Below are 26888 nucleotides of genomic sequence, written 5' to 3' on the forward strand. Positions count from 1 at the left end.
AGAGTTACAGTCTCTAGAAAGTTAAGGAGTAAATTCCCCTTCCTGTGTCCAAGGAGTCACAGGGAAGCATCCTGCCTCATCAAAGCCTCCAGCAGTACAACAGAACACCCATTAAAAGGGGTTGTCCAGAAGGTCAAAATTTTAAGTGAAGTGCTCAAACCAGTTAAAAAAAATTAAAATATCTCCCAACCCTTACTCCAGATGGTCTCAGTATGCAGAGATTCCCGAGAAAGGCCTACTCAGCCAATCACTGCACTGCTTTATAACCCCTTTGAATCTCCTGCCCTCTGACAATGACATAAGTCAGTTTATCCTGGCCCAATGTACACAAAATCTGGCAAGAGAGATGAAGAAATCCGTAAATATCAACCTATAGTCTTTGGGGCACATTTATTAAGACTGGCGTTTTAGACGCTGTTCTTAATACAGCCCTAAACTGGCGACGGCCTCTAAATAACTTCGCGTATCCAGGGCCAGTTCTAAATGTAAGACAGCTTCCAAGCGGTCTTACATTTAGACAATTTTCCATGCCTGAAACAGGCATAGAAAATGGTGAATAAGAGGGGCCTGCTGGCCCGCCCCCTTCCACGCCATTACCACGATTGTAGACATGGCGTGAGCAGGGCGGAGTCGCAGATATCGGCGCAAATAACCGTTGCACCGCTATCTCCGCCTGAAATATGTCTAATTTAGGCGTATTTCAGCACAGTAAATGACCCCCTTTGTCTCTACTGGTCAGTGTAAAAAAAGTTTTAAGATTTTTCTATGGATAGTGATTAAAAAAAATAAAAAGTAAATATGTTTAGGTTAAAAATCTCTTAAAATAATGTTACTTTCTAGGGATATTTTACCTTCAGATTAGAAGCACACTTTAGCGCCAATACAATTTAGGTTGTTCTTATGACCATGTGCAATCTATATATAGAAAAAAATTACGTATGTATGTTCCGCGAAAAACTAAAAAAACGCAACTATCCATCTCAACTAAACTTGGTATACACATCCCTTGCTACCTAGAAAAAAATCTTGCGGGGATCTCAGCTCTCTAGGACGTACCGTTCCCGAGATATTTCCCAAAAAATTACCTGCATTATCCAATACAAGCCTGCCAGCCTTTCACTTAAATCCTAACTGCCATACACACGGTCACATGTCCCTTATCAGCCAATAGAAGCTCGCAGGTCCTACTCCAGGTTACCATAACAACTGATCACAGGTTTTAGCAGTTCGCAGGTCCTAAAATATTCAGTCATATGACGTATGATGGCACAACTACACTGCTACATGCATGGGGGCAGGGGCCACTATTAAACGGATGGGCGCTGTGGAGTTCACCGTTAAAAGGGGCGCCCATTGTGAAAGTCACTGTTATTTAATATCAAATTGCAATAAATAAATACCTGAGCAACGCCGGGTCATCAGCTAGTCTAATAAAATAAAATACTACAAACATACATTCATTCTTTGCTCATTGTGTTCCCCCCCTTCCCTTTCAAAAACGGCTTCCAAACATCTATCTTTGCTCCTTACCTGGAACCCATCCTGCATAGAGACTGGTAGGAAGAAGGTGGCATATACACAATGGCAGAGTTGTAGCACAACATAAGAAAACTTAGTACTTCAAACCTGTAGAATAGTAAAATGTTGCAATTTACACCAATGACACAAAACAGTTAGTTAATATACATTGTGATCACTGCCAAAATTCTTCTCACCTGTTTTGTGCTGTAAATGTCTCTCTCTGTGGATGAAGGTCGCTGTAGACCACTCTGATGAGATCATGGTGGCTTAAAGCTCCCTCTGTCAGAGCCATGGACCCCAAGGATGATGGCTAATGCCACAAATAGGAAGATATAAATAGCAAAATAAACCACCATTGTACAAGTTTGATCTTTTCTACCTTAATTGCTTGCAACTATGAAACCTCATTTTCAATTAGGCTTAAAACAATCTGGGCAGCACTCTGACTTGGTTGACGAACTGGTTATTTTGCAGCCCTGAGGGTTTGGATTTGAAATTTACTCAGAGCAACAGATCTGCTGAAAAAAATGAAACTGACTGTTCAATTCATTAACTTGTCTTGTCTTGCAGAAGTTCATGCACTTGCTGAAGAAACAACCTCATTCACATTCATAGCATTGATTTGGAATTGCAGAAATTTGCAGAATCTAACCTGCCACATGCCCTAAAAACCATGTTAAATAAGCGACTTTTGATAGATCACTGCAAGTTATTAGCTGAAAACCTGTGAAAGATGCAAGGAAGCAACACAGAAGAAAATGATAATAAGCAAAGGGTATTGGAAGCAGTTCTGGCCTGCCCCAAAAAATGTGGAGACGGGTGCCAAGTCAGACCAGGTCAAGCAAACAACATTTGCTGTATATTAAACATCCAAGACCTTTTAGGATAGGGTTGTCTCACTTTAGAAGATGGCATTTGTGATGTAGAAAAGGTTAATATAAGACACTTACTAATGTATTGTGATTGTCCATTCATTTTTTTCATCACATTATACACAGCTTGTATCCAAGGGTTACGAGCACCCTTCAAATCCAGCAGTGGTGGCCGTGCTTGCACACTATAGGAAAAAGCAGTACTGTATTTGGTGGCCTGGACCACGGGAGTGTGGATGGGCATGAATGCACAGCAGCTCCCATCCTGGCCACTTCGTATCTCCGATGCATCGGTGGTCGTAACCCTTGGATATGAGCAGTGTATAATGCGATGAAATTTTTTTATCAAGGCAGCAAAGGAGGCAATATGGACAATCACAATAGATTAGTAAGTGCCTTGTATTAACTTTGTCTACGTGATAAATGCCATTTGCTGAAGTCAGACAACCCCTTTAAAAGGGGTTCTCCGGGAATTAAGAACATGAAAATACGTAAATATCACTTTAATGAAAGGTATTTGGGAATATATTTATAATAATCATAATGTCTCGTTTTGTCTAGGGAGCAATGATTGGGAGAAATAAAATGGCCGCTGTCCTATTAGTACACACAAAACCTGTCCTAATCACACAGCAGGACAAGTTACTTCACAACATTGAGGTAAAGAGCTGCCTCATCCTCCTCTCTGCTCTACATGTCTGGGATTATGATCCTGAATACAGTTTAATATGATATTTAGCTTAACCTCTGCAGGATTGGAGTTCATGAGGAGACATGAAGTACAGAGAGGATGGACAGAACAGGCTGTGGTAATGGAGATTGCATACAAGTGCTGCTGCTCATTAGCCACATCTGCTCATGAACGCCATTCCTACAGAGATTCAGCTAAAGATCATATCAGCTATATTCAGGATGACAAGCAGAGCAGAATGAAGCCGCTCTTTAGCTCAGTGTTGTGAAGTAACTGTCCTGCTGTGTTATTAGGACAGGTTATGTGTGTACAAATAGGACAGCGGCCATTTTGTTTCTCCTAATCATTGCTTCCTAGACAAAACGAGCCATTATAACTAATGAAAGGTAATTGGGAATATATTTAACATGAAGTAATATTTAAGTATTTTCATTTTCCTAATTCCCGTAGAACCCCTTTAAGGTCCTTTTTCACTTGTTAATACACAGGCAACTATTAGTAACGAACTGTTTGCTCCTGATAATTTCTGATCATTGAGCAGAGGGGAGAGCTGAATATACATTCAGCAATCACCCCCTCTGTATGGGGATGAATGATTCCTACTGTGATAGTTTGTCCTCCATACACATTCATTGTTTGCTGGCAGCATATCCCTGTTTACACAGGGCAATATGCTGCCTACAAATAAAGGTTCATGTGTCACCATAAAGGGGTTGTCCAATGTCTCCAAAAGCCCCTCATGTGCTGGGCCCCTCACAGGTAATATACTTACCCCGCTCCCTGCACTGCTCCTGGTCCCCGCACTGCCGCTTCTCCCTGTACACGGATGAAAACATCCGGTGTCGGGGGGGCGCAGCCAATGGCAGACGAGAACTGGGACAAGCCTCTGCGGGTGACGGTAGAGAGGTTCGTCCCCGCCTGCCATTGGCTGCTCTCCCCCGACACCGGATGTTTTCATGGGGGCGCTGTTGGAGATATTGGATAACCCCTGTAAAGGGTGATTAGCAATATGCGTGTTGCCGATAGTTGCCCCAATTCGTAGCCAGTATAAAAGGGCTTTTACTTTCTAATGGTTCCAAGACTGCCTCCCCCATGGCCATCTCAAGATCTGTAAAACATGTAATGACTTTTCTTTACTAATATGTTATGTATGTAGCATGTCTTTATAGCCCCATTATGTTCTCTCTTATGCCTCTATATTAGTCTGGAAACTCAAACTTATGCGGTTACTATCCTGATGTACTGAATTATGTTTTTGGCCCTCAGTATATGTCATGCAGACAGGGTATTGTTTCCAGAAGTTTAATCACTTCTGTAATGGAAGGCATGTTCTTTTTCCCTATACAGTATTCTAATGTTTCTCTTCCCTTTCTTACCTCATGATATATTGAAGGCTTGGATAATGATGGAATAGTAAAAGATAAGACCTTATTATTTCCATCTTTATCAGCAATTTCCTGTAAATAAGAGAAGACATCGTTCAAAGGTTGTAGTATTTATAACAGCCACATAACAGAGCAAATGCAAGACCTGAAGTTAAACCGGCCTCAGGTTACAATATTTTTACTTATAGTGGCCTTTGCTCATGTTCAGAGTTTATTCATTTTGTTACAGCTTTAAAAGACTTATTGTAAATTCATTATAAAATATATATTTGTCTTAAAGAGGACCTGTTGGTTTCAGTAAATTAAACAATAAAAAACCTTATTGTCCAGAGTCCACTGTTTTTTGGCACTGCAGGATCTATAGAAGTAGGCCACCTTCACCACAGAAGTTCCGATATTTAGATCCGTGCTGCCGATATCCCGAACCAGAAATCCAAAGCAGCTGGGAAGACCAAGTTCCTCATCTCCACACGAGCACACAGACAATCACTGTAAGCTGGCCACGTTCCCTCTCCCTCCTGGTTTCCTCCTGTAATCCCTCTCAGAGACAAACCAGAGAAGATCCAAGATAGTGAAATACTGCAACACTAGGTTCAAGGCCCTTGAAAAAGCATGTCAAAACCTGGGTCGGTCTTGCCAGGACATCTGGTTTTATTACATGCGTGTTTTATATAATATCCTGTAAGTATAATAAATATCCTTGGCTGAATCTAGTGTTGCAATACTTCACTATCTTGGATCTTCTCTGGTTTGTCTCTGAGAGGGATTACAGGAGGAGGAAACCAGGAGAGAGAGAGAGAGGCAACATGGCCAGGTTGCAGTGATTGTATGTGTGCTCGTGTGGAAAGGAGGAACTTGGTCTTTCCAGCTACTTTGGATTTCTGGTTCGGGATATCAGCAGCGCGAATCTAAAAATCTGAAATTGGTTTCAGTAAATACCTGCATTTCCTATGCACTAACCATGCTGGAGCATCTTCTCTAAGAGTGCTGCACTGTGCCATTCCTGTTACTCCTCCTGAATATTTCAGAATACATGTGACTGGGTGGCGATAAAGAAGAAAGCTGGGGACTGTAGTGCAGCATAAAGTGGATAAAATGGCATTTATTGGTGACAAAAACAATGCATTTCAGGTTCAAAAAGACCCCTTCGTCAGGCTAGGTAGACCGGTATCTATCCTGGCAAAGGGGTCTGTACGACCATGAAACACGTTGCTTTTGTCACCAATAAGTGTCATTTTCTCCTCACCTCCTTGGGGTCATTCTGCATCCGCAGCGTTACATCACAGTCCCCAGCTTGCTTCCTTATTGCCGGTCAGGTTTCCAGACCTGCACCCAGAGGTGGACAGCATGCAGCAGCCCACCAGGCTTCATTCTTAGTGCTATAGGTTGTTGTGCCCTCTGCACAACAACAGAAGGTAAGTGGCCCTTGTTCTCAGGGGCCACTTCCACATCCTATGGTCCCACCAACTCTGCTCTCCTTTCTTTCACAAGTACCATATTTTTCACTTAATAACACACACTTTTTTCCCCCCCTGTGCATCCTATAAAGCGAATACTAGTGAGCGCTTCCAGTATGCATTAGGTGCCGGGAGCAGGGAAGCAGCGCTGCAAGCACTACCGATACTCAACCTACCTGGTCTTCTTGCTAGGGCCCGCGCTCCACTGTCCTGACCCCATACAGCATCAGGATGTAGTGCGCACACTATGACCTGACGCTGTATGCAGTCAGGTGACAATGCAGTGTGGGCCGAAGAAGATAGGGGAGCGCGACGCCAGACCCGTAGCAAGGCCGCAGCGCAGGAGAGGTAAGGAAGCTTTTTTATTTTAGTCTGAAGGGGGGCTGAAAGAAAAGGGCTGATCTGAGGTCTGATGGGGGTTTAAAAGAAAAGGGCTGATCTGAGGTCTGATGGGGGTTTAAAAGAAAAGGGCTGATCTGAGGTCTGTTGGGGTTCTGACATAGAGGGCTGATATGGGGGTCTGATGTGATGTCCTGATATTTATGGGGGGGGGGTCTGATCTGAGGATCTGATATGAGGTCTGATGAAAAATATTTTTTCTTATTTTCCTCCTCTAAAATCTGGGGTACGTCTTATCACCGGGTGCTTCTTATAAAGCAAAAAATACGGTACATTTGAATGGGCGTTAGTATTGCCCTTTTGAGAGAAGTGTGTCCATACACAGACAGTAAAGGGACCCCCCACCCCCACCAATTAGTAACATCCAGTTATCTATTTATTCATAAATTTCTAGGAAGGAATAACAGAACAAAGGCACAACGCAGTGAAGCTGTTACTTCATGAACAGACATGTCAATAGAGCCGACGTACCCTCCTAATATCCTCCTTAAAATAAAGTAAAAAAAAAAAAAAAAGACACAAAAAACAACAACAACACGGTTTTGAAAAATAAAGTTCTTACTAAGTTGTAAATGCCCAACAGGAGAGCTTCAATGCATCCATTGCTTTGCCTATCACGGCTGGCAGTGAGACGCAAATAGATGGAAATCAACTCTGGAAGGAATTGCATGGTAAATCTCTTCAGTCGCACTTCAGAACTGCGGTACAGCTCAAACAGCTGGTGACAGATCGGTTCCAGAAGCTGCAGAAACAGAAAAATAAGAGAAAGGGAATATTTGCAACCAGTGGAAAGTGATGATCACAATATACAGCTCAAGCAATGTAGTTTCCAAGGAGTTTCAAGATAAGATCCAAGTCTGTTACTACATGGGGCCGATTCACGAGTTCTCTTCTGTACAGAACAATCCAAATGCAATGCACAATCGACATCCAGAGGTTGGTCATATCCTTGCCTCAGCTTCTCAGAAGTACAGAGCAAGTACAACTCAGAAGAGGCTGTCTGCATAATAGTTGCATGCATCACTAGCAAACATTAGAAGTCTACATCAGTTTAGATACTGCCTTAATTTATGTTAATATAAATCAAAGAGGCTGTGTCATCAGAGAAAAGCCCTTTCAAAAACAGTCAACTTTGCAGAGGAAGCCATGGCCAGTCAGGCTATGGGTGTCCATGAAATACCACCAGAATGGGTGCTACTTGTAGACAGAGACAATCTATGTTAGCTCATAGAAGAGGGGACCTGTCTCTATGGTGACCACGAGCCCAATTAGGGTGTATGGACAGGGTTTGCCTGCATGAGACAAACTTGTTACAGTATGACCACCTTTGAACGTTGTACTTTATACAGTGAAAACTGTTGTAGATTGTAAGCCCCTCTCCGCCTCTGTGCCAGTATGTTAATAAGTTCATGCTCATTTTACTTTGTTTTATAATATGTATGTATACCCCCTTTATTTTTAGATGTACAGCACCTTGGAATTAAAGGCTATGGACACCTTTAGTTTTTGTGATACATGCGGTCAAAAATCAGTCTATGTGCAGACTGTCTCTAATGAGTTCCATCAGCTGGCAGCTTATGTGATGCCTTATCTCCATTCTCCTGACCTCATAAACACTCAATTAAAGGGGTTATCATGGAAAAGATAATGTTGTCATCATTATCACATCAGAGGGGGTCCAAGTTCTGTCGACCCCCCCCCAGCACACGCCGTTCAGCTGTTTCAGGGAGCCGCTGTGCTCAAAGAAGCTCTGGTGAGCGATGCAGGCTCCAGGTAGCTTTCCAAGCACAGTGCCATACATTGTATAGTGGCAGTGCTTGGTATTGCAGCTCAGCCCCACTAACTTAAGTGGTGCTAAGCTGCAACTAGATGTAACAGATGTACAGTGATGTCACTGGCCTAGGAAGGGGCTGCAGTGCTCGAGGCTTCTTCTAACAGCTGATCGGAGGGGGTCCCGAGTGTCGCACCCCTGCAGATCTGAAACCGATGACCTATCCTGAGGATAAGTCATACATTTATTTTCCTGTATCACCCCTTTAAGCCATATTCTTATCAGTTTGATAAGAGTTTAGCTATGATGGGTGTTTATGAGGTCAGAATATCAGAAATAAGGCTTTACATGAACAGTCAGCTGATGGAACTCAGTCTGTAAACACATGCAGTTAAAAATCAGTCTATCACAAAAACTGCTGTACATTTTTAATAAAGACAAACTAAAAAAATTATTTTTAGGCCAAAAATGAGTAAAATGCAATAATATAAAATTGCCCTGAAGGTGTACCCTTTAGGGCCACTTTCAAAATAATAATGGTAAAACCACTTCCCATTCTGACCAGTTTATTCTTTTGCGACCATTTTTCACTGCAATTTTCTCAGAGATTTTAACTGCAGATACAATCTCTAAAAAGTTGGAACATACAATTCTGAGCTGGAGTTACAGGCTGTATTATAGAGTTGCATTCACAGTTCCGCTGGTTGTTCCTGGAAATAGCTGACAAGTTTGACGTCCGACACATCTCCAGGCTAAAAACTTAGCTTCTGTAAAGCACTGGGACGGTCACTTTTCCTACATCAGGTTACTGTGCAGTGTATAACCGTATTCTTCCCAAAAGGCAAGGCACCACAAGACGCTATGGACAGACCTTCAGTCATCAGTGATTGTTTAGAGATGTTCGCTCTGAATTCTGCAGCATTCAGAATGCAGCTCTGGGTTATAATAAATGAGGCAACCCGGACACAGCAAAACATAAGTGGTGCAGCACAGTCAGTCAATAGTTTATATAAATTTAATGGTATTTGACAGTGACACAACATTTATAGAAAACTTCCCACTAAAATCAGTTTTCAAGCCATCAGCTTCAAGGGCTTCCTATCTCTTCTGAACTGATGGTATGGTTGGCATTTGACCTCAACCAATCGCAAGAAAAAAATGGGGTGAAGAGTGCAGTACTCAGAAACAAGTGAAAACCAATATGGTGTTAAAAATTTTAAGGGGTTTTTGCACAGTTTTCTAAGCAACAAATAGGTCTAGTTATACGACAACATAGAAACGGGAGCTATATCTCTACACACTCTTAATACTTACTGCTTAACCCTAAGTTCACACCTGAGCGTTTTACAGCGCGTTCCTACGCGCTGTAAAACGCACAACAAGGAGAAACCAATGCTTCCCTATGGGAATGGTTCTCACCTGGGCGTTTTACAGCGCGTACGATCGCGCTGTAAAACGCCCGATGCTCAAACAAGTACTTGAGCGTCTTTGGGGGGTTTTGTCGCGCGTTCCCGTACATAGCGAACGCGCGACAATGGGCGTTCGCTTGTCTCTGTATGCACGCTTGTAAACGCCCGTACAATCGCGCATACAGAGCGCTCCTTTCAGAACGCTCAGGTGTGAACCCAGGGTAAAGGGTTTCTACCACCAGAAATACTGTTATGTAGCTGACTGATATAGCGATGCGCTAATGTCAGCACTACATAACAGTATGTTTCTAACATTAGTCCCTGCAGCCGTTTTTGTTAAAAAAAAAGCACTTTTATTATATGCCAATGAGCCTCTAGGTGCTATGTGGGCGTAAAATCAGCACCTAGAGGCTCCGTCCACTCACGCTTTATCCCGCCCAGGTCCAGTGTTCTGCCCGCCCAGCTCCTCTTGATTGATGCCACTGTTCCCTGCATCGTTGGTGAAATCCCGCGCCTGCACCGTTCACTTCTGTCTTCGGCGCAGTGAGTCAATGATGCGATCCTGGTGCCGGATTCCTCACTGAGCCTGCGCCGACTACGCCACAGTGAGAAAGCCGGCATCAGGAAAGCGGCCTTCACTCACTGCGCCTGCATCGAAGACAGAAGTGAACGGCGCAGGCGCGGGATTTCGCCAACGATGCAGGGAACAGTGGCATCAATCAAGAGGAGCTGGGCGGGCAGAACACTGGACCTGGGCGGGATAAAGCATGAGTGGACGGAGCCTCTAGGTGCTGATTTTACGCCCACATAGCACCTAGAGGCTCATTAGCATATACTAAAAGTGCTTTTCTAACAAAAACGGCTGCAGGGACTAATGTTAGAAACATACTGTTATGTAGTGCTGACATTAGCGCATCGCTAATGTCAGTCAGCTACATAACAGTATTTCTGGTGGTAGAAACCCTTTAAAGAGGTTTTCCAGGAATACTTTGATTTTTAACAGTCATGCTCATGTAGATGCCTACCTCATGTCCATCCTCCACATGCTTTTTTTTTCAATTTGGACTCTGCTACCCCATTTTCACCATGTAAACTTATAAACTATGGTCTGTTCCCATCCTGTATGTAGCACTTCCTGTTGCTGTATCTAACCAAACCCATGATGCACTATTCCTTTCTCTGCCACAGATCCAGCAACACTCCTAACACCACCCAGCTAGTTTTTAGCTCCTCCCACCCCACTAGTAACAGACACTCCCCTATCACTGCCCCCAACAACACCCAGATAGTTTATAGCTCCTCCCACCCCGCTAGTTACACAGACACTCCCCTATCACTGCCCCTAACACCCAGCTAGTTTATCGCTCCTCCCACCCAGCTCATTACATACACTTCCCTATCACTGCCCCTAACATCCAGCTAGTTTATAGCTCCTCCCACCCAGCTCGTTACATACACTCCCCTATCACCCAGCTAGTATATAGCTCCTCCCACCCAGTTTATAGCTCCTCCCACCCAGTTTATAGCTCCTCCCACCCAGCTAGTTACATAGACACTCCCCTATCAACCCCCGGCTAGTTTATAGCTCCTCCCACCAGCTGGTTACATAGACACTCCCGTATCACTGCCCTTAATGCCCAGCTATTTTATGGCTCCTCCTACCCAGCTAGTTACATAGATAGTCCCCTATCACTGCCCCTAACAACCCCCAGCTAGTTTATAGCTCCTCCCACACAGCTAGTTTATAGCTCCTCCCACACAGCTAGTTTATAGCTCCTCCCACCCAGCTAGTTACATAGACAACCCCCAGCTAGTTTATAGCTTCTCCCACCAGCTTTTTACATAGACAATCCCCCAATCACTGTCCTCAATGCCCAGCTAGTTTATGGCTTCTCCTACCCAGCTAGTTACATAGACACTCCCCTATCACTGCCCCTAACAACCCCCAGCTGGTTTATAGCTCCACCCACACATCTAGTTTATAGCTCCTCCCACCCAGCTAGTTGCATAGACACTCCCCTATCACTGCCCTGTTGCTGCTTTGACACACCCATGGACATAACATCACAAGAAATAAGAAAGCGCTGCATGGACATGGTCATGTGACCACAGCCCAGAGCGGGAGATAGGAGCAATAAAAGGTAACTGAAATACATTACACAATTGCAGATACCTTTATAAATGACTATTTTAAATGAGGTGCAAGTTAAAAAAGCTAAATAACCTTTTCTATCCTTTTTATGAGAGTTAAAGGGACACTGACAGGCCTAATAAGCATATTCAAAACATTTAAGTATAACCCCTGTCCACCTTATAAATACAGAAAAATCATGTTTGATAACCTGATGTAATCGCTCTTCTTTCTGCCCAAGGGGCGGCGTTTCAGCTCCACATGGGCGCACACACGCGCCCCAACTGCCGTTTTCAAGCACCGCCCAGCTCATCAATATTCACTTTGCTGGGCGGCTTCTGCTGTCCCCGACGTTCCGAGATCTTCCTATTGGGCATGCGCATGATCTCGGAACGTCGGGGACAGCAGAAGCCGCCCAACGAAGTGAATATTGATGAGCTGGGCGGCGCTTGAAAATGGCAGTTGGGGCGGGTGTGTGCGCCCATGTGGAGCTGAAACGCCGCCCCTTGGGCAGAAAGAAGAGCGATTACATCAGGTTATCAAACATGATTTTGCTGTATTTATAAGGTGGACAGGGGTTATACTTATATGTTTTTAATACACATTAGAAGACCTATGCATGCATATATATAGCTAAATATGCTTATTGGGCCTGTCAGTGTCCCTTTAAGTCCTTTTGATCAGTAAGAGCTGTACTATGGTTTGTGGACACTGACACTCTACAATGCATTAAATACAGGGCACAAACTGTGGCAAGTAACTCAAGCTATTCAGATATTTGTTATAAAGCTGTCCAGGGCACAAGCTCGTCTGCACTGTCTGACAAACATCTCACATATCCACCATTTCTGCTCAATCCGTGTGATCTAATCCACAGGCGAGTTACAAGGAACATCATAGAGGCAATTATTATGCGGCCATGTAATGAATCTGTTTGTTAACATAATTACTTGCTTGCTCTCCGGCTTCATTGATAACATATCAAAGCTGTTTCAGTGTCTTTGTTAGTGATCTCCCATGGGGCATCTATGCCAGCAGGCTGATGGTGGCACAGCTAAGGGCTGCACAGGCTCAGTCATTCTACTTCTATCCACTCAGAATCTGATCTTCCAAAGTGAGAACATCCTGATCTGAAAGGTTATTTTAGACACTCAACTCATTAACAAAAGGACATTTCATTCCATTTATCTTCCCACTTAGGCCTCTTTCACACTTGCGTTGTTGGGATCCGGCATGCACTTCCGTTGCCGGAGGTGCCTGCCGGATCCGTAACAACGCAAGTGTACTGAAAGCATTTGAAGACGGAACCGTCTTCCAAATGCTTTCAGTGTTACTATGGCACCCAGGACGCTATTAAAGTCCTGGTTGCCATAGTAGGAGCGGGGAGCGGGGGAGCGGTATACTTACAGTCCGTGCGGCTCCCGGGGCGCTCCAGAATGACGTCAGAGCGCCCCATGCGCATGGATGACGTGATCCATGTGATCACGTGATCCATGCGCTTGGGGCGCCCTGACGTCACTCTGGAGCGCCCGGGGAGCCGCACGGACGGTAAGTATGCTGCTCCCCTGCTCCCCGCTACACTTACCATGGCTGTCAGGACTTTAGCGTCCCGGCAGCCATGGTAACTATTCAGAAAAAGCTAAACGTCGGGTCCGGCAATGCGCCGAAACGACGTTTAGCTTAAGGCCGGATCCGGATCAATGCCTTTCAATGGGCATTGATCCCGGATCCGGCCTTGCGGCAAGTCTTCAGGATTTTTGGCCGGAGCAAAAAGCGCAGCATGCTGCGGTATTTTCTCCGGCCAAAAAACGTTCCGTACCGGAACTGAAGACATCCTGATGCATCCTGAACGGATTACTCTCCATTCAGAATGCATTAGGATAATCCTGATCAGTATTCTTCCGGCATAGAGTCCCGACGACGGAACTCTATGCCGGAAGACAATAACGCAAGTGTGAAAGAGCCCTAAGTAAATGAATGTGGGGGGAGGTTACAATGATGGGCTTAACTCTACTGCAATACAAAAGTAACAGCACCCAAAAACAGCAAGGTGGGTCAGAGGGCAATCTAGGGTGCTCCTTCAGCTAAAGACCCCTTTACACTTCCTGATCATCGGCCAGGTAACCACTAACAGGCATTCAAAAGAACGCTCATTAGCGATTATCTGCTGGTGTATAGGTGCTGCCGAACGAAGAGTGAGCGAAACGCCTGTTCAGTGGGTAGGAAGATCATGTGTGTGGTCACCTAAATCGTGTCCCGGCAGCAGACTGTTGGCATCTAAACTGCCTCTGCTGCCAGCAAACAATGATTCTGTACGAGGACAAGCGATGGTATTAGTGATCTCTCCACGCTATACTGTGGAGAAGATCGCTGCATGTAAATACAGAGGTCTCCTTCACCAACGAGCAGGCGATTGCTGGGAAGGAACACTTCCTACCAAACAATTGTCTGCTCCACTGAGCAATGTGAAGGGGCCTTAAAGGGAACCGGTCACCAGTTTTATGGTGTCCTAACTAAGGGCAACATAAATAAGTGACTGATTCTCTTAGCACAATGCTGGGTCACTTTCTTTAATTGACCCAGTCAATCTGCCAACATCTTGTATTGAAAAGCTCCAGCTGATAATGATGAGTCATGAATATTCATGAGCTCCTGACTCTCCCCGCCCACCTTCTGCTGAATGACAGTTTGTTTCCATATGAACCAGCAGCAGGTGGGCAGGGGAGTGGCTATAGCTCTGAATTAAATATACGCTGGACTCAATGACATCACGCTGGACTCAAATCAGCTCATTAGCATGCGGCATCTTTGTGTGTATATTATGAGGTAACCATCTGTCACACCAGTAAGTGAATACATCTAAGGCACTTTTTAGTAGTTAATGATTATAATCTAAAAATAAGTTCACAATAATGTAGGAAAGAAGTTTTACGTCCAATGTTACATAAAATTATCTGCCTGAATAGACGTATGAGGATAGAGATAGATGATTATAATCTAACTAATTATATACAATCAAATATCCACATGACAGGTTCCCTTTAAGGGTCCTTTTACAAGAGTAGATAACTTGCTCATAATGAGCAAGACTAGCATTTATATCTTACAATAATTGTAAGAATTTTTTTTTTGTTTCTTGTTTTTCTCATGTGGATGCCTATTTATCCCCAAAAATTATCAGAGGCAACCAACATGAGGGAACCCCCAGGGGAAAAATACTCCTGATATTTGCGGTCTGTGAATAAGAACAATCTTGCCCCAGACTGGATGCCACTGTACCCGCTTCTTAGGTGAGAGCAGGGCTAGTTATAGCTACCTGCACACAATGCGGATTATGGATTTTCCACACGGATTTTCATGCAGGAAAACAGCAGTGTAATACCGAACCAGCAAAGTGAATCAGATTTGACAAATGTCATGTACACTTTGCTTGAAAATTGATGCGGAAATTGATATGTTGTGCGGATTTTAAAATGCACACCAATAGAACCAAAAACCACCACACTAAATAATCAATATCAAAAATCTTTATTAGTACACATCAATAATATTAATATATTCAAATCAATCACAACAGCAGCATAGATATACAGAAAAAGGAAGTTACATTGGTCATGTAGTAAGTGGCTTCAGATATCACATAGGTTTGGGCGCTGTTTTAAGCCCATCATCTAATCACATAAAGTACAGATAAGCAAGTCAAGTGCATAGTGCAACCCAGAAAGCGACGTACGTTTCGCTAATAAGTTTCCTCAGGGATAACACATTGCTAGCTCCTAACCTATTTATACCCAGTTAATGATCTCTGAATTAAAATCAGGTGGGAATAAGAGGCTGTACCTTAACCCCTTAGTGACCAGCCTGTTTTGGGCCTTACAGACCAAGCGTTTTTCTTCCTTTTTTCATCGTCACGTTCCAAGAGCTATAACTTCTTTTTCCCACCTATATAGCTTTATGAGGGCTTGTTTTTTTGCGGGACAAGTTGAAGTTTTTAATGGCGCCATTTTGGGTACACATAACTTTCCGATTAACTTTTATTAACTCTTTCTGGGAGGGAGATGGGAAAAACAGCAATACTGACACTGCGTTTTTACGTTATAAATTTTATGTCGTTCATTCTTCGGTATAAATAACATAATATATCTCAATTCTCTGGATCTCTACGATTACAGTGATACCAAATACATAGAGTTTTTTTTCCGTTTTACTACTTTTTTTTGCATTGCCGCTTCCCAAGACCCATAACTTTTTTATTTTTCTTTCTATGGAGTTGTGTGAAGGCTTGATTTTTTTTTCAGGACGACTTGTATTTTTCATTGGTATAATTTTTGGATCGCTTGTTATTACGTTTATTCGGTGGCAACTAAGAATAAATTAGCAATTCTGTCTTTTTTTTATTTTATTTTTTTGATTTATTACTTCTTACAACTGTGGCCATAAGGATGTTATAAATATCCTGCGCAAATACTGGGATATTCTAGTCTCTGATGAAACTTTGAAACAGTACTTACCTGCTTACCCTGCGGTGACGTACAAATGGGAGAAAAATTTCCGAGATACCCTGGTTCGTAGCCACTATATATGTAATAAGCACCTGGTTTTTGTATACATGATATTTATTTGGTATATATAATTTGTATAGATGATTGGGTATTTGATTCACACTAATTGCATTTGATCTACAGTATTTACAATCATATTTATTATTAATTATTGAATTTTTTGTATATTAAATTTTTTATACATAAATGATTATGAAATTCCTCATTATGCTCTAAGGCACCCTTAAGCATAATGAGGAATTTCATAATCATTTATGTATAAAAAATTTAATATACAAAAAATGCACCATTCACACGACCGTAAGTGTTTTGCGGTCCGCAAAACACAGATACTGGCCGCGTGCGTTCCGCAATTTGCAGACCGCACATGGCCAGCGCTATATAGAGAATGCCTAAGCTTGTCCGCGGTTGCGGACAAGAATAGGACATGCCACGGAACGGAACAACGGATGCGGACAGCACACGGTGTGCTGTCCGCATCTTTTGCGGCCCCATTGAAATGAATGGGTCCGCACCCGTTCCGCAAATTTGTGGAACGGATGCGGATCCATTTATACAGTCTTGTGAATGCACCCTTATACACATGATTTTCCACATTTTTTCACTTTATTTTTGCATGTTCACTTGCCTGTAGCACTTTCATTGTTGCACTTTTGTCACCTTCATTTTAAATAATCACGATTGTGTTTTTTTTAATTAATTTTTTGAAATGTTAATCACTGTATTTATGATGTAATTTGAATAATCTTTAGTCTGCGATAGCATGTAGTTCTTCCCTCGTCCATATAGAAGTGGAGGTATTTGGATCGTTTCAATATGTGTCCTTATGCCCAGGAAGTAGAAAACATTGCTTTCTGTAGTGCGTTCCAGGGTGGCATGCCGGACTGATGATGGCGTGATCACGTGATACCTCGGTGTACTCTGCTGTAGAAAGCATACCGGAAGTTCCGGTTTGCATACCACGGCTGAATGTGGAATCTTTTTAGTCATTTTTGGGACGCTTCTGGCTTTGTTGCCTACAACAGTGGTGTTATATTTTTTCATCCTGTCCTGGCTTTATGTTTATATAACTATAGGAGCATTAAGGCATTCAAAGAGGAAGTGACATCATGCATTCCATAGTGGAACGCAAGCCTAATAATCGAACAGACACAAATGGTTTAAGGTACAGCCTCTTATTCGCATCTGATTTTAATTCAGAGATCATTAACAGGGTATAAATAGGTTAGGAGCTAGCAATGTGTTATCCCTGAGGAAACTTATTAGCGAAACGTACGTCGCTTTCTGGGTTGCACTATGCACTTGACTTGTTTATATGTACTTTATGTGATTAGATGATAGGTTTGGGCGCTTTAATATGATGTATTAAGCCCATGTGATATCTGAAGCCACTTACTACATGACCAATGTAACTTCCTTTTTCTGTATATCTATGCCGCTGTTGTGATTGATTTTAATATATTAATATTATTGATGTGTATGTACTAATAAAGATTTTTGATATTGGATTATTTACTGTGGTGGTTTTTGGTTCTATTGGTGTGCATACTTCATATGAAACCACGCATGAGTTAAATAGCAGTAGCCAGCTAGTGTTTTTTTTTTTTTTGGGGGGGGGGGGGGGGGTGGAATTTAAAAATGCGCTGCATGTCTATTGTTAGTGTGATTCCGCAGCTTCTGTTGATTGGCTTTCCCCATAGACTTCAACGGGGTTTTAACAAACAGAAAATCCGCAACAAAAAAAACGCGATAGTGTGGATTTATGTGTGTTTTTTGTGCTCTTTTGGTGCGGATTTCATGCTGATTTTTTGCATACAAATATGCACCGTGTGGATGGATAATAAATGTGGCGCAGAGACTGATACTTTTCTGACTCTACCAAATAATGGTTGACTACAACTGCTCCTCCTATTCAAGTAAGTGGAGGAGTTGTAATTACACCACACTGACGCTACCAGGGAGACAGAGTGCATTTAAAGGGAACCTGTCACCTGGATTTTGGGTATAGAGCTGAGGACATGGGTTGCTAGATGGCTGCTAGCACATCCGCAATACCCAGTCCCCATAGCTCTGTGTGCTTTTATTGTGTAAAAAAACTGATTTGATACATATGCAAATTAACATAAAAGAGTCATATCTTACTTGTGTGACCAGAGAAGAGTCATATTTTCAAGCTCTGACTCATCTCAGGGTAATTTGCATATGTATCAAATGTTGTTTTTTTTTACACAATAAAAGCACACAGAGCTATGGGGACTGGATATTGCGGATGTGCTAGCGGCCATCTAGCAACCCATGTCCTCAGCTCTATACCCAGGTGACAGGTTCCCTTTAAACTTCTGAAGAACGCACAGGGATTGAATGGGTGAGGGTGCGGGGAGTCAGACATCTGCGGATCTGATATTGATGAGGTATCCTGAGGATAGGCCATTAATATTATAACAGGGAGAATGGGAAGATGCAGTTTTCAATTGAGTGCAGAGTTCTGATAAAATATGTTACTTTATAGAGAATATAAGTATTTACAGTACTAACACAGACATGACAGAAGATCTGACAAGCCCTATTTAACAGATCATCACTACTCAAAAGAAGCAATTTTGATAATAGATCATGTCTATGCAAATTCTGTGATGTAAGAGTTTTCTGTAACACTATAGCAGACATGCCAAAATGCTGGCAATTGCACTGCGCACAATGTGCAATTACAGAACGGACATATGAGGAGTTGTAACTATGCAAGGATGTGTCCGCAATTGTGGGGGACTGCCCCTGTCATCTCCATTGTTGTACACACAGTGCTTAATGAACGCGGTGTATACAAATCAGCAAGATCATGTATTTGCCAGGTAACTGCAGGAGCTGCAAGGGAGGTTATATTCCCCCTGTAATTGGGAGTAATGTGTCAGCCCCACTTAAAGAGAAATCAGAGATATTAATAATAATGTAATATTTAATGCCTGTTATACAATAACTAAAATAATAAATAAAAAAAACAAACAGCACTGCTAGCCAAAACCACAGTTTCTAGCCCCACCCACAGCAACCACAAATTATACATTCCCAATATCAAAACAACCACAAGTGCTTTGCGCTATGAAAAAAAGGAATTTTTTTTTACGTTTTCAGTAGTATAAAATACAAACAAAAAATACTAAAATAAAAATAAAGCCCAGCTAATCTCAAGAAAAGGAGATTCACTGCTTTTGAAGTTTTTACTAAAATAAAAATGCATCTGGTCATGAACGGGGGAAAGAACCCAACACTAAGTACAAGAAAGGGAAACATTAGGGATATACAGTACAAGGCTTACCTCATTATTTGGGTCTTGGATGACTTTATACAGAGCAGACACTAGACTTTTCTTGCGATGGAGAGTAGCAGCATAAGCAGATAGCTGCGTTTCAGGTAATACCTGTTAACAGCACAACAAAAAATTACCCTTTCAGTGACATGTCAGAGGAAGACCATTCCCTTTACTAAACTTACATCCCGGATGGAAGATTTATATAACCTAAAAACGAGATAAAGAAATGAGGGATTGTAGTTTTTCAACTCTGTCCTGCACAGGCCTCTGGTGTAACATACCATGCCAGGAAAGACCCTCTAATAGTAAAGCAGCCTAAAGGAAGGGCTAAAGTGGCAAACTTGTGTCTCATTGGATTTCTGGGTTGGCAACATCTTCATGGCGTCCGTAGGCTCTCCTTATGATTGTGTGATTTTCACGCCTAAACTGAGAAGTTATTTGGCTCTATACGAAACAGGGATTACAGCACTGATCCATAAGTTGACAGGCATCAATATTTTATCGGTGGGCGTCCAACTCCCCACTGATCCCCCAAAACCCCCACTGATCAGCTGTTAGAAGGGCCCACAGCCTCGTCATTGCTTTATTCTTACCAACACCGTACAGTAGCAGCTGTGTTCAGCATTCATTTGAACGGGACAAAGTGACAATATTATTTACAGATAAAACAGTACATAGCACAGGTGTAGAGAGCAAAGTAAATAATGAAGAGTGCTGCGGCCCGTCAAAGAGCTGACTGGTGGTGCTGCTAAGGGTTGGACCCTCACTGATCTTATACTGATAGACTATCCTTTTTAAAACCTGTATTACCCCTTTAAATATTAGATTTGTGTGTTATATCATGCAAAACATAATTATTTTTTATTTTTATGGAAATGCTCAAAAGAAATCCCCTTGTGTTTAAGTACTGTTGCAAGTGTTGGCACCCCTGAAATCTTTCCAGAAAATGAAGTATTTCTCCCAGAAAATTATTGCAGTTACACGTTTTGTTATACACATCACAATACACACAAAGGAAATAAACACAAAAAACAGAGGGGGGAGAAAGGCCAAAAATTATATAATTTCATTCAAAACTCCAAACATGTGTTGGACTGTACTTCTTTTGATTCCCTCCCAGAATGTCCATCTCTAATGTCCAGTGGTGTGGTCACAGTCTCCCCGTCTTGACCCTCCTATATGTGAGAGGTGGCATCCTGTTCCTGTGCAGTCTAGCTAAGGCTACTTTCACACTAGCGTTCGGAGCGGATCCGTCTGATGTTTCATCAGACGGATCCGCTCCGATAATGCAGACGTTCGCATCCGTTCAGAACGGATGCGTCTGCATTAAAACTTAGAAAATTTTCTAAGTGTGAAAGTTGTCTGAGCGGATCCGTTCAGACTTTACATTGAAAGTCAATGGGGGACGGATCCGCTTGAAGATTGAGCCATATGGTGTCATCTTCAAGCGGATCCGCCCCCATTGACTTACATTGTAAGTCTGGACGGATCCGCTCGCCTCCGCACGGCCAGGCGGACACCTGAACGCTGCAAGCAGCGTTCAGGTGTCCGCTCACTGAGCGGAGCGGAGGCTGAGCGCTGGCAGGCGGATGCATTCTCAGTGGATCCGCCTCCACTGAGAATGCATTGGGGCCAGACGGATGCGTTCGGGGCCACTCGTGAGCCCCTTCAAACGGTGCGCACGAGCGGACACCCGAACGCTAGTGTGAAAGTAGCCTAAAAAGAATCAGTGTACTACAGGCAGAATTTCTCTGCTGCTCTGAAGGCTTCAGGTGGGGACTCCCAAGACAGAATCCAAAGAAAACCAGGGGACACTTAGGCTACTTTAACACTAGCGACACTGAATAAATGTCGGACATGTCAGAGTTTTATTCGGGCAGCCTCTTGCTGTGCGCTGCCGTGCCTCCGCCGGAACTCCACCCCCGCCCCCATTATAGTCAATGGGGACGGTGCGGCATTCCGGGGGCACACGGTCACTAGTGGCAGGATGGATCCGGCAGGCTGTTCACCCGACAGAACAGCCTGCTGGAGGTCCATGCCGCTAGTGCGAAAGTAGCCTAAATCAAGTACATAACAGCAATAACCACACACAGGAGCATTTATTTAAAATGATCCCAATAAACAAAATTGTTACGTTGTGTGTAGAGATAAGGGCTCATTAATATGTACGAATCGATTAGTTCATCAAAAAACTGTTCATGAGCAGCTGACCCCACTGCTCAAGAGGCTCTCCTCTGCCACTTGATTGACAGGTCAGCATTGCGCCTAGACCTGGCAATCTCACGCCTACGCTGCTGCTCAAATCAGCAGCATAAGTACAGAGGATCTGCTGCCGTTACAGCAGCAGTGGCAGTTCATGCGCCGCTATCTGGAAGTGTAGCTGCTCCACACCGCTCTGGTACTTTTTGTTGCCGCTTTCTCCATCTTCCGGTACCCGCACTGTTTACATTCATTGGTGGTCACATGCATGGCTCCAGCCAATGATTGGCTTCAGCGATGACGTGCTGTTTGTGGCCACATCACTGCTGAAGCCATCACAGTCAGCCAGATCTAAACAGTTCAGTGAAATGGAAGATGAAGAAAGTGGAGGAGGTGAGGAGGACCGGAGTGGAGCAGGTAAGTAGGAATCTTCAGGGGGCAGGCTGCAGGCACTTGCTTTAAAAAAAATAAAAATAAAAGTTATCAGAAAACTCCTTTAAGTTTAAAAAATGAATTTCACCTTGTATTCCGAGAGCCATTCTTCCACAACTCCACGTTCAGATCCCAGCATCTTCTTACCACGTCCACTGCTCTCTTACTAATTAAAAACACAAAGAAATGTGGTTATTCTTTACAATTATCTATATTACCAGCAGGTATGTTTTATGGACAATACAGATGATCAGAAATTACTCTGTAGTATTAACATCTGCACTTTCATCTGGGGATGAGGAAGGGTGAGAAGCTTAAAACATAGCTTTTAATTGATTACGTCTAAAAACCTTGCAATCCATCAAGCAGATATGCCGAATGCATTCTCTGAGCCACTTTTCAGCACCCCGTGATGAGGGAGCGGGAAGTGACAAACACACTACCAGATTGGCGGACACTTTTGAAAACAGGGCAAACGCAGCCTGAAAAATTATTAAGAAGCACTGGCAAATCTTTGCGATAGACACAGACATGAGCTACCAACCGAACCCTACCCACAGATCACATGGCAGACATGTACATAGCCAGAGTCTAAAAAAAGACAGACAGAAAAATCTGTGGACATTTTAGGTGTGGGCTGTGTCACGTGCCAAAAAATACAGAGGTGCTTCAAAATCACTGAATTCATTAACTGTAAACATGGGGAGTAAGTCTGCAACTGGACTAATTAATTATGTAAAAATATAGCGTTTTTGACTGAAGCCCCATTCACTTCTATGGGACCAGGGCTGTGTGCAAAAAACGCGGAATATAGAACATGCTGCGTTTTTCACGCAACGCAGAACTGACGCTTGAAAAAACCGCTCATGTACACAGACCCATTGAAATGAATGGGTCCCGATTCAGTGCGGGTGCTATGCATTCACGTCACGCATTGCACCCGCGAGGAAAACTCACTCGTGTGAAAGGGGCCTTAGGCAGTTTGAGTTGGAGATAAAGCTGTACCCCTTCAGAAAAGCGGTCAGAAGCTCATCCTATGGGGGGATGCCTCCGACTCCAGCTGATGTGCGGCTGTCAGATGATAATAGCTCAGTCAGTGATACAAGTACCTTCACTCTGGATGTAGTCAGGACTCCAGTGGAAGTGTTGATACAATTGTGCATTATGTTGTTTATCCTTTGTATATGGATAAGTGCAAGAGAAGGACATTATATCGCTATATGTATATACTACTTATTATACTTAATAAAATCATATTATAAACCTTCCTTTGAAGTGTAGCTGTAGTTTTAGTTAAAGGGGTTTTCCGAAATTCCAATATTGATGACTTAGGCCCCTTGCAGACCAGCGTTTGTCACACTGCGAGTCCGCGGCGCAGCTCCCGGCCTGACCTCCCAGCACTGACCGGGTCACATAGCATTTTATTGATTTAAGATGCTATGTAACCCTTTACAGTTCTGGAACGTATTGGATAACACTGGCAGCATTATGTCAGCGGACTCGCAGCGTGACAAACGCTCGTCTGCAAGGGGCCTTATCCTCAGGACAGGTCATCAATATCAGATCAGCGGGTCGATCAGTTGGTTGAAGAGAAGGCTGCGCTCCTCATTGTTTACCTGCTTGCTGTCGACAGTGCAGCGGCGAGCAGGTGTAATTACAAGCCGCCTCATTTACTTCAACGGGATGGCTCTGTAGAATACACATGTATAGGAATGAGCCGTCTAATTAAAGTGAATGGGACGGCTTGTAATTACACCTGCTTACCTCTGCGATGTCAACAGCCAGCAGGTAAACAATGAAGGGAACGAAGCGGAAGCACCTCCTTCTCTTCAACCAGCTGATCGGCAGGGGTGCCGGAAGATAGGTCACCAATATTAAAATCCCGGAAAACCCCTTCAAGAGTCTCTTTAAGGAGTACCCGAGCCTGACGTGTCTCTTATGAGCAAAACAAACATTAGTTTATTAGTTCACAACTAAAAACCACAAAACACCTGCATTTTCTATCAACTTCCTTCAGTTAAGTGTTCAGTTTAATGGTGACCAAGCGGTTTTTCAGAAAATTCATAAGATTTGCATAACCAAGACTGAATACTTCACTGCTCCGATGGTTTTACATGTTCCTGTTTTTTTAACTTAAAGTAGAACTCCTGCAAACATTTTTATTCTCTGACCTGCTAGAAAGGTACATGATGCAATCTGTAGTGAATGTAATCTTTTTTACAGTGACTGTACTGGTGAGTCATGACCTCTCTTCTGATCCTCAGCTGTGTCATGTGACCAACTCTCTGATCTCCAACTGACACAGGACAGGAAGTCAGTTACTTCTCGATTCATTCCTATGAGACTGACATTGAGCCTCCCGTAGAAATACATAGAGTTCACGCATAAGATTCTGTGTTATTTGGAAAGTCTGATTGCTGGTCACATGACACAGCTGAGGATCAGAAGGGAGGGGATAACTCACAAATACAGACACTGGTAAGAAAATTACATTCACTACAGATTACATCATGCACCTTTCTAGCAGGTCGGAGAATACAATTTTTAGAGGGAATGTGTCACTTATACGTTTTTCTGCTTGTTAAAACCAGAAAGTGACACATATTGTTTCCTAATCTGTTTTCATTTTCCGATTGTATTTTCTTTTATACTCTTTTCTGAACATGATTATTGGGGCAGCCTGAGCAGTGGTTAACAGCATTTAGAGATATGCTTTACCGCAGCCACCATGGACCATAGACACAATGGACAGGAGGGGACCACATTGACTTCTATGGGAGAGTTTTCTAGGCATGTTCTGTGATCTATGCAGAGGTCAGGAAGGAGTAGATAAGCACTGACAATCGTCTACTTTGAATGGTGGATCCTGTGTTATCTATATAAAGGTGGTATATGTCATTGTAATTCTGCCTATCATGATAATAATGAAAAGTGATCTGTACAGACCAAGAAGAGGCACCTTTTGTTAGGCTTAGAGGCCGGGGTGAAAACTGCAAGATTTAGGAGTTTTTGTGAAATATAGTGACATAAAAAATAAATTAATTAATTAAAAAAACACACACTTTAGAAAAAAACACGTTTAACATGAAAAACTTGACTTAAACAATAAGTCATTTTCTGACAACGCATTCCCTTTCTGAACCCTTTCGACTTGCTAAAAGCCTATATACTGACCACATCCTCACATGTGCATCCCACCAAGACTATATATAAAAAGGAAATCTGCCCAGCAATGATGCGTATGACGTTAAAGAGTATGAATTTACAGGCTTGAACTGTTTACCCTTGGCACAAGATAGACTTCGAAAAAGAAAGATGCAGCAGAACATTTTAAATATACATGAGGCCGAGTGAAAGGATGGAAAAAAAAAAGAAAGAAAAAAAAAGGACAACCACTGGATGCAAAAGCCAAAAGAAATGTGCAGCACAACTAAAGACATGAAAGGAGCGAAGATTTATAAAACAGTAGTAAATCTGGACACCACTGATGAGCAAATCGAGAAATTAACATTACTAGCCTATTCTTCATTGCTCCCACTGGGAGGTCTACTGCTGTGACCCCTTTATTTCTGGGCGTGACCAAAACACAGTTATACAGGATTATACTTTGTCCAACTGGTTGTGAATTCAGTGTAAAGGTTTAGGCTGTAAAACTGACCGTTACTTACCATGCACAGCGTAGTGTTTCATAGGTATAATCTAAGTATGATTGTAGCCAGCCCTATATCTTAGAACAGGCAAGCTCAACCTGTGGCCCTCCAGCTATTGTAAAACTACAACTGCTGTATGCTGATAGCTGTAGGCTGTTCGGGCATGCTGGGAGTTGTAGTTTTGCAACAGTTGGAGGGCCGCAGGTTGAGAATGCCTGTTTTAGAAAATGGGTCAGTTACATGGAGTGAGCAGCAGCAAAAAGGACACACTCCCCTGGGAATGGACTCCCCTGCTAATGTGCAACTTTACACCGTTCTCACCCTTTTTCAAAAGTGGCAAGGGCAGGAGCAGCAGCACCAGCAGGCGCAGCACATTAACCTGCATTCACATGAATTAGGACAGAAATCTATAGCAGCTAGGAGGCCTGCACCTCTAGATAAATTTGGCGCATCCTCTGGCTGCAGAGTGGTAGTCAAACGCTGGTCTTGATAAATGTCCCCCTGTATGTATAAGCTAAACCCCATCCATTCTCATTGCATGGTCACAAGTACAGTAATACTACAACATGTTCTCTGAAGATTCAATTAAATTAGGTATCTCGCCACTGAAGAAGTTAAGGCCTTATTCACACAATTTTCCATTCACCAAAAAAATTATAATAAAAACAAACAAACGGATCAATTTCTGTGTGCATTACATTTGTTTCTCATTCCCATAGACTTAAATTGGAAAGTCTGAGCCGGACCCGAAAAGGATATATGTTTAGTTTCTCGGATTGTGCATGTGGATCCATGAAAAAAAAAACAAAAAAAAATAAAAACAATGGGTGTGTGAATAGCCCCATTAACTTGTATGGGTTGTTTGCTGTCCATTTTTAAAACGCAGAGCACATGGAAGAGAAGAACAGTCATGTTAATAAAGCCCTCACACAAGACTGTCCAGCTCGAACCACTCTTTTACAATCACGAATAAACAGCGAGAAAATTCCAGCAGACAGGCCAAGGATAAAATCCGGTTTCTTTATGGTTTTTCATAAAATCCATAAGCTGACCAGATCTTTGTATGGCTGGATTGGTTTGGAAACTGGATTTTATCCTTGGC

The 26888-nt window shown here is 42.8% G+C and overlaps 1 protein-coding gene across 3 annotated transcripts in view; it reads right to left on the bottom strand.

The window, feature by feature from the left end:
• Nucleotides 1–26888, bottom strand: part of FAM126B (family with sequence similarity 126 member B) — an 89180-nt gene that overhangs the window by 16726 nt on the left and 45566 nt on the right. For all 3 annotated transcript variants that reach the window (XM_040439239.1, XM_040439237.1, XM_040439238.1), the window contains exons 3-8: nt 22225–22302; nt 19512–19613; nt 6888–7067; nt 4461–4541; nt 1716–1831; nt 1531–1626 (exon numbers count right to left, since the gene is read on the bottom strand). In XM_040439239.1, the coding sequence (XP_040295173.1) occupies nt 1531–1626; nt 1716–1831; nt 4461–4541; nt 6888–7067; nt 19512–19613; nt 22225–22275 (626 nt within the window). In that variant the 5' untranslated portion in view covers nt 22276–22302. The remainder of the gene's footprint in view (nt 1–1530; nt 1627–1715; nt 1832–4460; nt 4542–6887; nt 7068–19511; nt 19614–22224; nt 22303–26888) is intronic.

The sequence above is a fragment of the Bufo bufo genome, chromosome 7 (assembly GCF_905171765.1).
Source record: "Bufo bufo chromosome 7, aBufBuf1.1, whole genome shotgun sequence".
Classification (NCBI taxonomy): domain Eukaryota; kingdom Metazoa; phylum Chordata; class Amphibia; order Anura; family Bufonidae; genus Bufo; species Bufo bufo.